The 15,139-nt window shown below is 40.6% G+C and overlaps 1 protein-coding gene across 1 annotated transcript; it reads right to left on the minus strand.

The window, feature by feature from the left end:
• Nucleotides 1-169: 169 nt before the first annotated feature.
• mms22l (MMS22-like, DNA repair protein) lies at nt 170-14,543 on the minus strand. Its single transcript, XM_033981062.2, has 26 exons — nt 14,441-14,543; nt 13,935-14,141; nt 13,724-13,849; nt 13,528-13,580; nt 13,054-13,141; nt 12,781-12,958; nt 12,562-12,655; nt 12,290-12,420; nt 11,931-12,044; nt 11,664-11,840; nt 11,513-11,572; nt 11,302-11,421; nt 10,965-11,200; nt 8,919-9,135; nt 8,417-8,706; nt 4,882-5,063; nt 4,473-4,623; nt 3,662-3,801; nt 3,437-3,579; nt 3,126-3,282; nt 2,873-3,018; nt 2,384-2,599; nt 2,134-2,296; nt 1,643-1,739; nt 810-977; nt 170-629 (listed from the first exon to the last, which is right to left on the minus strand). Exons 2-26 carry the CDS (start codon nt 14,105-14,107, stop codon nt 554-556), a joined length of 3,696 nt encoding a protein of 1,231 aa, XP_033836953.1. The 5' UTR covers nt 14,108-14,141; nt 14,441-14,543; the 3' UTR covers nt 170-553.
• Between the last annotated feature and the right edge of the window lie 596 nt (nt 14,544-15,139).

The following is a 15,139-nucleotide window of genomic DNA, read 5'->3' on the forward strand; positions in this document are numbered from 1 at the left end:
CATATCTCAGCAAGTTTGTAGTTGATTAAAATAGCTCATACCCCTAATGTGTAAAATATTATCTGTTTAAAAATATGCTGTCCTAGTAAATTTCATTTTACTTTATTCCATTTTTACTTTGATTATATGATTTAGTATTTTGATAAAAAACAGTGGTTACCAAAGGTTTCAAGTTGAGATATTTTGTGAGTCGATTTTTATTCCCTTTGAATTGTTCCATGTCTCAATGATAATTTATAGTCAATATGTATACATCCCTATTTGCATTCACTATGAAATGTAAGAATGCACACTAGTGAAACATGTATTTCATGAACATTTTAATTATTTGGTTTAAATAATAATTGCTATTTAGATTATGCACATTATTTACAATGTTTTTACTTATGAGCCATGATTTCTCACATATACTAGTTATATTATCCCAGGACAAAGTAAAATCCATAGCATATGTTTGAAGGAAGTCCCTCAGAGATCCACAAAATCGCAAAAAGCCCAGTATGACTAACAAGAGATTTTCAGGGCTGGCGCAGAGTCCTGGAGCTAATACTTTTCAGTCCTCTTCCAAACTTGTTATTTCCGCTTGCCCACTCTCTCCGAGAAGACACAGCAACTTCTTATAGGCACTCCTGTTAGACACACAAATTGTCATCATTTTCAAATAGAAAAAAGAAAAGAGTAGAGAGCCATTGCAATTTTCTAGTTCAGCTTGTGACACCTTCCAAGACGTCTAGACAATTTAAAAATAGTTGATAGCCATGAATACTCTGCATGGCTTTTAAGATATGATTCATGTGCATCGTGCTCACCTCAGCGTTGTGTTCCTGCCCAGCCCTCGCTTGTGTTCAGTGTTTCTCAGACTCAGAGACAGGTTGGGGATGAGAGCTTGAACCACAGCTGCATCTAAGACAGCAATCATTTCCAGGACACTGTACACCTGCCTGTCATAGACCCCCTCGTTCTCCTCCACAAATGACCTGAGAGAAGAGAATAAGAAAATTAAGTTATTTCTCTTTTTTCTATTGCCGTTTTTGGTCAGAGATTAATCCTATATATTCAAGAAACAAGTTTTAGTCAGACACCAGTTGGTCACAAGACAGACACAAGAGATGTTATAATAACACTGAAGTGTTATATTATAATATAAAAGCTTTAATAAGAGTTGTAAGCTGCATTTTGCATAGTTCCATTGCTTTGTTGTTGTACCATTCAAAAATCAGAGTGGTATTGACAAAAATGAATGTATTCATATTTTTTGTGTGTATCCCGGTGGTATTCAGCCAATATGATGTCAATCCAAATAAGCTAAAATGTATTAATTGGGGTTTAACTATCAGATTCGTGTGAAATAAAAATACACACAAAAGTGCAGAAATCTCTCTTCATACCCTTATTTATAAGCTCAAAGAGAATTCGAGGGATCACAGGGAAGACCTGGATGAAGTTAACTCGAGGGGCAAACCCAAAAGCACAACGAGCATCTAAATCAGATAACTTGAACTTGAATCCACTTGAGAGCGATAACACTGGATATTCACTGCACACTCTCTTACTTTATATATTAAACTGCTTCAGGCAGTATAGAGCTATGCAAATCTCATACAGGTGTAGGCATTTATTGCTAGACATTATTGTCAATTACCGCAAGACAGTGATCATCTGCTCACACGGTCCCTCTGCAGATGCAGCAGCACAGCGCTCCACTACAAGCTGTAAGGCATCTGTGCTCATCGTCCTCACTGAGCAAACACCAAAAACACCAACAGAAGAGAGATATACAATTAGTCTGACTCATAAAGATAGTTGAACAATGAACAAAGTTGGCAAAAATGACAATATGATAAAGATAAAAAAGGAAAGATGTTGCTATGCAAAAGCAATATTCTTGTATCATGTTATGGATTGGTCTTTCAAACATGGTTTGATTAATGTGTGTCATAAATAAAAGTCTTCAATCCTTTTGTTGGCCTTGCTTAAATACTGAGTGAAGTTTATTTTGGCACAATGTAAATAACACAATATGAAACAATATTCTTGGTATAACTAAGTATGTATTTGTATGATTCCATTCAACAGAGTGAATGCACACATCTGTATTATTTTGCAGCTTCTTCTGATATATTATAACTTTACCTTGAGCTTCATTGACAATCATTAAACTGCGGAGAAGGGAGGGCAAGGGAAGAGTTAATAGCGCTGGGTCTGTGTCTTGATTTCGTCTCAATAGTTCCCAAAGAAACATCAAAACTGATGCCAAACGTGGAGGTGGTGTATATCCTTTGAACTGAAGAAAACTCTCACTGAGAAAAATAAAAATAAAGTAAAATCACTCAGACCAGTATACTGTGACATGTTTCTTTGTAAAAGTGAACATATATAGGACTTGCCATAGCACTTCCAGGATGCTTCTCCGCAGCGTTGCTCCTCGTGGGGTTGGGTTGGACTCACATGCACTCAGGAGCACTGGGTGATTGGCAATGGCCCCGATAGAAGGGGACGGAGGAAGGAAGTGGTTAAGGTACCTACGTGTAACAGAGCGCAGCTGCTGCTTGAGGTGGGCACCCTGTGACTGGGACACACTAGATGCCACCGACAAGCCCTATGAGAGAGATAACGTTTCAATATGTGGCTTACATTTAAGATGTATGTCTCTATTAACATATTTCAAAATATAGCCACCATGACTATGAAACTTTTACAAAAAATATATCTAATTTATGTTTTAAGAACAATTTAGGCTTAGGTTAGAAATACATCAAGAAATAAAACTTATATAAACTTATATAAACAGTAACTGAATTAGAAATAAGTAAGAACTAAATCAAACTGGACTTAAATCGCACATATCATACAATAATTGTTTTTTTTTTACCTGTAAGTACAGTGGAAGGCTGTCCCTTAGTGCTTTATCTTGTAGTGTGACATTGTGTGGAAGTAGTAGTCCGTCAACAATTCGAAACAACAGCTGCTGGGCTTTTGATGTGGCCAACAGGGGGCTCCAGTGCTTCACTATGCAGCCTGGATCACAGACACGAAATGTCAAACAATGCTTTAATGGAGCAACATTATATAGTTAGCCCAACACAGGATGAAACAAGTCTGCATAAAAGTAACTGTAAACATACCAACGGCCCAGTAGGTGAGCTGTAGAGCCTCCTGGTTTTTGCTGACTAACGACGGTTTAATGTGTTTGAATATATCTCCCACATAGTCCAAAGCTCTTATGATCATGGCTGAACGCTCAGAGAGGACCTGTATCCTACTATACGCAATACCTACAGACTGGCAAACATAGAAAAGAGAGATTAGATTTGAGAATTTTGGCATCAAAATGAACAAGTTATTAAATTTAATTAAATTAATATATATAAGAGTGCTTGCAATGTAAGCAGTTTCATTTATTATTTTTTTCTTCTGAATAGGATTTGGATGATACCTTCACAAAGAGCTCCAGGGCTACATTGGGCTCTATCTTGTTGGGTGTGGGCTGTAGTCCAGCCTTCTGCAATAGACTATCCACTTCAGGGAGCCTCAGTACAAGTCGGGTCAACTCGCACAATTGTTCTTCCACTGCTCTGGCTAAAAAAAAAAAAAAAAAAAAACGAACCCAAAAACTTAGCTATAGAAACAAAACACCTAACGTCTGAAACCAAAAGTTTACCTGTTTTGTTGTCAGTTCCATCTTGGTTTTTGTGAAGATATTGTTGCAACATACAGCGAAACCAGGCCCTCACTGACAAACTTATACCAGAGCAAGATGATCCAGTGCTGGACTCACGGCTGAGAGATGCCACTACCTCACTGTATGAGTTAAATGAAATCAATCATTACAACAGAACACAGGAAGTCATCTGTATTTAAGGCCAGACCTTGACAATGCCTGATCTCATTTGATGGTTGGAGGATCAGCCTTGTGTCTGTCAGTCTAACCCACGGCGGCCAGATGTGGACTTAATTGATAATACATACAATATAATACATTTTGAGAGCACAACAAAGGACAATCTAAATTCTATCTATATTAAAAAAATAACAGTTTAAGTATTTATAAATGCAGTAATGACAGGTTTTAAAAAAAATTGTCGAGTGTCCTTGTTGTGACTTGAAATTCAGGTACAGCCTCTTCATATCACTCGGCTGCGCAGTAAACGTCCTTTGAGCTTTCAACACTCACTTCCAGTACCCTTGAGTGTATTTTAAGGATGCACTAGTTTCATATTCAACTTAAGTATTATGCCCCACAGATGAAGGGCGCTTACTATCTAAATAAATAATTAAATGCCTTCACATATACCATTCGGACTGGTGTGGAAGTATTTTGTCAAGAGGTGTAGGGAAACGCAATGGAGCTTGACAGCTGACAGGTAAAAAGGTATACATCATCCCCATCTGCCTGGCCTGATGTTTCCCCTGGAGTGCAGTGGAAAAAAAGGCTTGAAAGAAAAATGAAACAAATAAAATAAAAAGCATACCTATTTTCGAGAATGTGGGGAAGATAGCGGGTCACTAAAAATGGGTGAATCATGTCGTCCCAGCCAAAGCATTGCATGATGGACTGGACTGGGTGGGGTTGAAGGTCCTGAGGAGCAGTGCCAGGAAGGTCAAAGGCCAGTAATGTAAAGCCTAAAAAAGAAAGATTCATGCTAAAGAATGTTTTTTTTGCTAATGGTGTACTGTACACCAGTGTGCAGAAAGTGTCTCTTACTTTCAGTTCACAAACATTCTCAAAAAGAAATGTTGGAACAAAAATCAGCTTTTTGGTATCTCCCAGTACTATTTGTGAAGTTGTTTGCATGCTTTGTATCACTCTTAGCAAGACTTGCTCTATATGCCATCTATGCATAATTTCTGTTCCACTAGTATTGAGGTGTTAATACTGACCAGCAGCTGCATCTGCTAGTTGTGCTGGAGGGGTCTGGGAGAGGCGCAGTCCACGAAGAAAGGGGTAGAAGTGAGCCCACAGAGCTGATGCAACCGCTAGGTGGCGCTCTTTACCCATACTGATGTTACCAGTAACCCAGGTCAGGTTGGGTGCTAAATGGACACTGCGATGATGGACTCGCCTGGACGGACACAGACACAAAACACAAAGACAAACAGATAAACAAATCTGGCCGATGCTAAAGTCAAACATAGCCTTGTCCCTGGTGTACAACCCTCCTCCCACAACTTTCTCAAATCCTTTAGCTCCCCTGTTCCTCTCACTCTTCTTCATGTGTTTTCCCTGTCTGTTCTCCTGGGGGATTACTAGGTGCGGTGGTGCGCTGTAGTGTGGAGGTGGAGGTGGGGAAACAGAGAACAGGATATTATAGGCAAAGACTGGGGAGTAATGCTGATCCCTTGTACACAGACTATACTTTCGCTTTTTCTGGCTCATCCCTGGCTCGGGCCCCAGCCGCCACAGCAGCCCCATAGTGGTTGGCATTAGCCCAGATAAGCAGCTGAAGGAGCTGTAATCTCATTTAGACTGGAGATGATCCTCCTGTCCCCCCGTTTGGCCCAGATGGGGGTGCACGGAGCTGAGGTGTGCTGGGGAGAAAGAGGAGAAAAGGATACAGCAAGTAGCAAACCCCCCTTCAATCCTCTCCATGTTACACTATGGTCTCTACACACATTCACGCACACACTTCTCCAGCAGCGGTGCCTTCCCTTCCAGCAAGGTTGCATCTAATCCAGAGAGAGCTGAGACAATCGATTAGAGTCTGAATTCATTAGCCTCGTTACTGCTGCGGGATGGGCCTTTCACACCCATCAACCCTCATTGTACAAGACATCGTCAGAGACCCCACTTAATCCTCCACTGCTGCAGCGTTGTAAAATGTGTACACACACAACACAAGCCGAAGATACCAAAACATCATTAGAAACGCTTTAACCCATACAGAAGAAAACACAGATTGAGAGACACTTCAAAGGCAAGGTAAAGCTGGACCAAGACAGTTTACCCTGTTATTTTCATTTTTGAAGTACAGTTAAACAGGGCTCCCTGACCATTTTATCGCCTATTGATTGCAAAGAGGAGAAGCAGCAAAAATAAATTTAAGACAAGGTTAAGTGCCTAATCATTATCTAAGGTGTGTAGCTGAATTGCAAAGATCATATGCTGTTCATACCTTAGGCGCTGTGAACAGCATTTGCCAGCCAGTGTAACATTTATGCCTGTCCCAAACCTAGAAACATGACAAAAGTTGGGGCACCTTCTGTCTATGTAGTACTATAAATCCCCATTCAATATGAGCCAAATTGAAGTAGTAGTAGAAAAAATGGTAGGACTTTGACTTTATTCTAGGGACATTCCATTTCGTTCATAGTCTCTGCAAGCATTTTTTGTACTTTTCTTATTTTCTTAATGGGACATAAGGTTAGGTTGCCGTCCTAGCATCACACCTTAGCAGCAAATAATGAGAAGACAAACTTTAATCAGCTTTTGTTCCATATTCCATGTTCCTAACAACAAGTTTCTAGATTTTCTGTTCTTGAAATTCACACTTTGCCCTAAACAGAAGATTTAGATGGTTTGTCATTGCTTTGTCTTACTGTGTCTTTTGTATAGCTAATCAGTGTTGGCCATTTTGGAACGTGAGTTAAGTTACAATCGTTCAATGTCTTCAAAACACTGAGTGAATGATTCACAGCAAGGCCTGTATTTTGGCAAACTAAAGAGATTGGGATTAATTGATTGTGTTGAAAACAGATCCAACAGCCCATTCCAGTGCCAGCTCACCTCATCAACCCACAACACCCAAAACCTCCCGCAGCAAAGGATCATGGGAAGGAATAAAACAGAGGAATTATATCCCAGGACTGACTCCAGGACAAGCGCCATGTGAGACGACTAACAGGACGGGGTGTACGTATGCTCCTCTGCTTCTTTCTACTTTGAAATAATTCTCCTAATGCAGTAATGTAATGCAGATTCAACATGACTCTTAATAGACATAATGATGAACAGGCAAAATTTTTCGCAGCCATAATTACAGATTAATTGTGTCACGGAAATCGCTTAATCACAAAGAGATACTGAGAATTGCCAGTGTGAGGAATTATGTTTAATTTGGTGGGACGGATTGAAGAGAGTGAGCGTGATATTTTTTATTTGGTTAAATGGGTCACTGTGGTCCGGGCCATTACGCACAGGGGCTCTGGGACGAGTCTCCTTACTGCTCCTCGGCCATTAATGTGCAAATGTGTGCCCTCCAACCCCAACATCTGAGATGGGAAGTTTGGGAATTAGGCAAAGCTAACGAGGTAGCATGTTAAGGGAGTCAGGCGGAGAAATAAGAGAGGGAGTAGACTCGGTTTGGAATTTCACTTTTTGTGTGTGGGAAGGTCAGTGAGAGAGCAGGCAGAAGAGGATGGACGTATACACTGGAGAATTAAAGCAATCATACATCTACATAAATCAGTGCACTTACTTGTATAATGTCCTTATTTTAGCATATCAGCTTATTTATTAACCTTTGAAAGCTATAGGTAAACATTGCAATAATTTTAATGCCAAGCGTGTACCCTATAACAGTGTACAGATAGGAAGCCAATATAAACAAAGTTATATACAACACAGTAGTGCCACAATTTTGTCATGAATTTTAAAATTTAAGCAAACAAAAGCTGTTCTGTTTTTAAACATCAGATTTCTTTCTTTAGTTATTTTTTTTAGCCTTTTATGACCATTACAGACTTTTCCCCAGTTTCTTCTCCACTGAGATTTCAGCCCATACTTTCATAAATTGTGTCATACTTGAGCTCCGTCTTGGACACTTGAGTTGACATTAGATTTGTGCATTTGAGTATTTGTAGCCAGGCATGAATAGCCTTGGGTTTAACAGTATCTCATACAAAACTTGCATTCCCAAAAGTTCACATGGCATCTCTGTGTTCACACAAAGGCCCTATGACCCCAACTGAGGTTGTTCATGTAACACACACCTGTGTCCCAAGCCTGAACTCGCCCTGACACCCCACAAACTACAACTTCTCAACACCCTGTGTCTCCATGACAACAGGAGGCTCCGGACAGGACACTCTTGTCCAAACATAGACCTATACCAGCATCCAGGGAGGGTGAGCCTGGGGCCACTTGTCCTCCTGAGACCAACCACAGTTTAGAGCTGGATTAGATGAACAATCCTCTTCTTGTTCAATGCAGAGACGACTATGCGCTGTATGTGTCTGTGACTCCTATCAGTGGTGGCTGTATAAAAGTGTTTGACTTTTCTATACTTATCTTTTATTCAATGTATTTGTAGCAAGAATACTGGACACAAATGATTCATGTATTTTGGTCCTTAGCACTAAACTAGCACCATGTACTGACAGTGTTTGTTTCTGAATATAATTTCTTTCTTCAAAGCATTTGTAGTAACAAAATCTCAGGCCAATAGAAAACCATAAGGAATAAACAACTGGTTCCTACCTAAGCTGGGCAAGGATTGTCTGCAGGAAGCCAAGGGCAGAATTTAAGTCTGATTGGCGACACGCAGGCAGTAACCAGTCGAAGCCTTCATTAAGCAGTTTTTCCTCTGAGAGGTTCAGACTGGTGCTGGTCTCAAACACCTCCGCCACTCCCTCCAGGTATGAGCCCAGAGGACCCCAAAGGGCCAGTTTACGGGACATCTCCGTAGTTTTGTTGTAGAACTCTTTGGCTGTTTCATTAAAGGATGAGGCAAGCCAACTGGCTTGGGCTCCAACATCAAGCCCTCTCTCCTAAAAACAAATTAATTATCTTAGCAACACGGAGACATTATTTGCAGATGGTTTTGCCTGTCTTAACTTGACATGAAGACTAATGTTTATCCAGCTTTTGAAGAACCAGGATACATTTTAGCTTAGTTGTAGTACTTGTCTTAGTGGTCTGTCTGCACTTATTAATTAGTAAAATATTTTGAAGTAGCCATGTTCACTACTAACTCACACACCTGGAACAACAGGAGTAGTGTCAGCTGCCCCCTCCAGACCAGAGTGCGATGACCAGGGGGACAGTTTGAGGGAAGGAAGCCAAGCAGCTCGCATGCTCTGCCAGCAACATCCTCCAGCTCCACCTGTCTGGCCACCACGATAAACAGCAACAAGAAGTTCATGAGGCCTGCCTCTGACAGCTCCTGCATCTTCTTTGATGAAAACTTTGAATAAATTCTAGAGATACACAAGAAAAATAAAAAATAAAAATTGGATTTTGGATGTTTGCATGTTTACCACAGTCATACTACTACCAATAGTCATGAGTAAGCATAGTGGGAAAAACATGAATGTCAATTCATGACAATTTCTTTAAGTGCTGACTAACTGAACTTTTCAAACCCACTACACAACTCATCAGCAGTCTCTCAGCTTGAGGTGCACAGCTGGACCACCGTGGCACCGGGTGTGTCAGTGTATGTGGGTTAGACAGAAAGAAAAAGTGGGGAAGGGAGTAAGAATAGACAAACACCCAGCACGCTGTTAGATCCTGCGGGCACTGTGGAGAAATGCCTTTAAAGATCATGTTAAATGTCAGAGACACTCAGACACACAGCAGTAGGTGCTTGGTCCCTCTCTCTTCAGCCAAACCAATTTACTGCAACACCAGAGAGAGATCAATAAAACCCACATACACACATGCTTGGCCACACAACCAGCTTGCTGTTTGCTCGCCTGGCAGGAAAACACAGACTGCTGGAGCACCCCACCCCTCCGCCCCAGCCCCAAACACAGATGCAGCCCACACAGGTGAGTGGAGCTGCTGTTCAGGTCAAAACACAAGCGGCGAGCATCCCGAGACAAAACTCTGTGTAAGAAGTATGACTGATGTAAAGGAGTGGGAAACTGAGGAAGGAACTGCAAAAGACAGGTTAACTCTAAAATCAGCTTAGTTACACCCACAGAGGACAATAAAAGACGAGGGCGGCCAACCATGCCGGCAGAGTGAAGGAAGATTTAAATAGATGAATAGTCAATATGTAACATGGATATAAGCGGCACACAGCAAGGCAGCACTAGAGATTTTTATGTTCTGTCTGTCTGTTTGTTTATTACGGACAGATTTTTTTTTTTTCCGCAAGCGAGCAGATGCTTCTAACTCCTGGTGCTGGAGATCAACATGCTTGCAGTCGATCCCATTAATACGACCAGTGCGGGTGTCCCGCCGAGCCCGGCCAGGAATGGGAACGCTGCCGAAATGTTGAAGCAGTACAGACAACATGCCTCACACCTCAAAGAGGGAGAAGGTAATGCTGATGACTGTGGCGAGTACAGGGGGAGAATCTGGACTGGACCCAGCCCAGTCTCACTTGTGCCAGATTGCCCACACACCCCCATATTCCCACTACCTAAGCTCCCTGCTCTATCCGTGTTGGAAACTAACACAGCTTCGTTAAGGCGAATTAACCGCCACGCTCGTTAGCTAATTAGCCCCCATGTCTGCAGAGCTACTGAGCACATTCCAGACAGAGGGAAGTCATTAGGCGGATTTATCTATGGCTGCCTCTCCCTGGCACCCAGCCGGTCTGGGATATAGGATGGTCCAGCGCTCTGTGTGGATACTCATGAGCCCATAGTGTCCATCTTCTGCCCTCCTGTTCACAAAGACAACCATGACCCAACTACCACATCAGCACAGTGGAGGCAGCTACACACTGTGTACAAAATGTATGTGCACATGAGTAGTAGGCTCCTTGGCACTGGTCTGTGCTGAGAAGCAGGTGGTTGACTCCTGAGACACCTGCTTCACTGGGTGGCCTGAGTAAATATCAAAGACGCACTGGGAGGTTGTGGTGCACCTGGCACGCACATGAACGAGGCGGAAATGAATGACTGTGTGCAAACACATGCTGCGTGTATCCAGGTACACACAAACACTACATTAGACACATAGCACACAGATCAAGAGAAAAGCTAACGGGCTATAATAAAATCTACTCTACATTGTATGTAAAGAGTGTGGTGGAGTCAACTGGAATCTACTTCTTTTTCATTTCAATATTTACCTTCCTTTGATCTGCCTCTGTGGCACTCCACCTGCTCTGTCCTGAGAAAGGCACAGAGCCAAAATTCGGAGGAAGATGTGGAAGGAGTTGGCTGTGCGGTAAAGCTGGGTGTGTTCTAAAGAGTGGAGAGGAGATGGACTACAGCAGCTCCGGGCCTGTTCCAGCAGAGCCAGGGGTGACTTACACAGAGCACCGAGACCAGAAACACCCAACCAGGGCACGCTGAATGAGCCATTCTGAGAAGAAAGGGTTGAAAGTCTTTGATTAATTGCAGACATTTTAGGTTATGCCTTTTTGTTCATCAAAATGCATTTGTATTAAATTGTGTATTGCTGACCAGATTTTTGCTGTAGTAGTCCCAAAGAGTGGAGACAGCAACAGTGCTAGGGGTCCACAACATACACATAGTAAGACAGCAATGGACATGCATCCGGACCTGTTCCTCAGCAAGATTTCCCTAATAATATAAAAATACATCATTAGACCCCGCTTTGTCAACCAAACACAAGATATGATTTAAAACACAAAAATATGTTGCTATAACTAACCTTTGGATTACAAGTGATCTTCAGTAATTCCTCCATTAAAGCCCAATTATCAATGTGCTGCTGTGGTCAAAATACAAAATGTGTGTAATTTTATGCACACATACACACAACTGAACATTCATATTTATAAGTTAGAGTAATATTGTCTCACTTCAGTCTGAATTGTCCCACTCCGGCTGTATTGTCCCAACATTGCTGTATGTGTAACCAGCCACCATGTAAATCCCAAAGGATCTTTACAGTGTGTGGGGATCCCGCTAAACTGCTCTGTTGCTGGTTTTCCAGACACCAAAGGTCTCAATAATGAGTTCATGTAGTTCCAGAAAGACTAGATCAAATACAGGGTGAATAAATCAAAAAGGTTAGTTTGTTAGGAAAGAGCATTCACACACATCTACATGCATTTGATATATTTTACCTGTGTGTGCAACACTTTACTTCTGTTTTCAAGCAGGTGCATAAGTAGAATCCACAGCTCTTTAATGCAGGGGCATGGATAATGTTGGATGGCAAGAGCCTCTGTAGGTCTCACCTAGACATCAACAACAATGTTTGTGAAAGTTTTATAAAACAGTGATTTTGAAAAGGCATTTTACTTGTGAGATATACATATTAAATAAGATAAAGATATAACATTAAATAAACAAAATAATATTTTCTCTACTGTGAAGTTTGAGAAAATAATTTTTGTACAGAGCATGAAGAGAGAATCATTAAAATGCAGCTCAGCACCGCTCACTAACAGTAACTCATAATGAGTTGCGGCCAGCCGCCTACCTTGCTGTATTTGCCCATGGCCAGACCAGTGAGGTCACACAGCAGAGAGCACAGGTGCTCTTCAAACAGACTGGTATCAGTCAGGTTTTCTCCTGTCAGGTTCACAAACTGGTGGGCGTACACCACCTGGCCTGGAGTGAAAAACAGGTAAATTAAAAACAAATCTGTGTGTATTATTATGTGTCAGTATAACAGAAAGTTAGGCATTACTGCTCAAAGTGATAGCATTGGTACCTACAACACAATAATTATATGTGTAAAAATGTATAAACCTTGTATTTTGAGACCAAGCATATGAAGTATTTCCAGTATGGACCAATGAATATCAAGATGAAGGTGTAACATATGCCAAGAAGGAGGAAAAAGCTGCATGAAAAGTAAAGAACATAGTTGAGTGCTACGAAGATATAACATAAAATATACATTCCTTGGTGTTTGATCCTTAATAACTCGAAATCATTTTGGCAAGTGCTATTTAATAATAGGAATACCTTTCCTTGGTTCTGTATAGTGAAAGCACTCTGAGTGTTGGCTGGCAGGTCTTTGAGGCGTCCTATGAGGAGAGTAATGCCAAAAAGTTCTTCAAGTAGAGAAGAGGGGAACTGAGCCTCCAACTCTTCAAATGGGTGTGAGGATCCTGCCTCCAGAGCGCTGGAGGGTTCAAGATATCTGACCAAAAACAAAAAGATGTTTTATTATGTTTTTTTATTTTTTTATCAGTTCAACTTAAAAATACAATATGATTATTGTAGTAGATCACTTACCTATGCAGATATACTTTAATATACTGCAGAAATGTTACACATTGTTTTTTGAGGTCTTCTGCCTCATAGTGGAGATTTCCAGCTTGACCTTAAATATATTGCAGTTATTTTGTTTAAATGACAAATAGATAAGGCATTTAAGTTTTCATATGCATGGAAGAAAGTGTAAGTAAGACATTTTAACACATTAATGCAAAAGTACATCTATAACTCATTTTTATGATGTAAAAAAAAAAAAACATAGCATAATGTTAGCAGAATGAACCTTATATATCTTTAATGTGGCTATAATTTACCAAGTAATTACTAAAAGTTAATTGTACAAAGATATTTTTGAAAGGTAATTCGGGATTTGTGAAAGTCTCTTTTATTGGCACCACTTTCTTTATTATTTAATTATTAATATAGTGCTCCCCAAAAATAAAGCATATATTTATTATACTGTAAGTAGTGTACACAAATAAACAAACATACCAAAATCCCGAGAGCTGGACTGCACCAAAATCTCCAGCTTGTAAATCTTTTGCCTGAGATAAAATATGTTGCAGGAAGTAAAAAACACAGATTGTTTACGTTACATTACTTATATGTAACAGGAATAAAATGTATGTTACTTCATATTTTATAGAGACTGCACAGAAAATTACTCGTGACAATAGCAAATAACTACCTGAAAAGTCCAAACAGAAGTTTTGTTGATTCTACTAGAGCTATCTCAGTGACCCAGGGAAACCCAAATATCTCAACAATGTCTGTCTCATATTCTGATGGTGCAGGGTCCAGACGCAGAAAAAGCCTAATGAAATATAAAAATGAATCACATTGTTCATTTTAGTCAGTAACAGATTAACTTAAAAACTGAAAAATATAGATGATATAACCTTTTCAGTGCGCCTCTTGCAATATATCCGTCAGTAGGGAGAGTACTTGCAGAGTCCTCTTTTGATTCAGCACAGCAAAAGCATGGTGGCTGTGATGGGGGGAGCTCACACAAGCCGTCTGCTGCGAAGGGGGAAACTGGTGGGGTCAGGGATTGAGTGAAGTCGTCGGCCATGGCCACCCTGATTACCTTGTTATTCAATACAACACTGCAAAATAACATAACAGTGTCAGCAAATAGATTTAGGCACATCGAGGTAAGATACTATTCATGGGTTTCAGAAAACAATTCCTTTCTGATTTGAAGAACTTGGTGAGGACCTTTCCCCATTCAAAAGGTATAGTATTTTCATTTGAATTGCTTAATTACTATGTCCACGGAAGGAGATTGTCATAGCTTGAAAACCATGAAGAGCTTAACTTGTGCAGAATGCTGCGTAAAGTCATCTTTGTTCATGATCGACAATATAAGTGTAAGTAATATTGCATTATTTATATAGTGACATACCTTACTCTACTTCCAAGTGTTATCCTTAGTGAAATAAAGTTGTTCTGAGCACAAATATAAGCTGAATCTGCGAACACAGCTGTCAATTTTGTTGTTTGCGTCTCTCCCGCGTATTCCGTACACGCATGCGCACAACCTCATTCGCGCTGCTCGCTCGCTGATTGGCTCAAAGTTTCTGAGGGGGTGGGATCTTCATGTCACAAAACATCTAATGGACGCACATTTATTTTTAACATGCCACCAAAATGCGTCGAAAATACAAAAACATAATATTTGTATAATCATATTTAATGCTACAGCCGTTTTCTTGTAGCAAAATGGTCATATTCTTCAGCCATGTACTCACCATCGTTTGCATTCACCTAGAATGATGGAAGCTTTGAAACATTTGGCACATTTTAATCGTATTGCGTCAGAACGGTACAATTTAAAACAACCTACATATTTTTTGAGACTGTAATATTTTAGCAGTATTTTATAGACGCTATCCCTAATTTCCATATGCAGATCCGTCTCTCCCAACAGCCCCTCTCGCCATCACACCATTTCTTGCATTCTAATGCATTCTCACATCTTTACAAAATCCCCCTTCCGCCACAAGCCGTGGATCCGCTCATTTTGCCGTCTCACAGTAGCGTTATTTCTGCACATTTGCCTCACCGGGTGAAAAAATCCACCAGTATGGCTTTTCTACATGGG

The sequence above is a fragment of the Periophthalmus magnuspinnatus genome, chromosome 16 (assembly GCF_009829125.3).
Source record: "Periophthalmus magnuspinnatus isolate fPerMag1 chromosome 16, fPerMag1.2.pri, whole genome shotgun sequence".
NCBI lineage: Eukaryota > Metazoa > Chordata > Actinopteri > Gobiiformes > Gobiidae > Periophthalmus > Periophthalmus magnuspinnatus.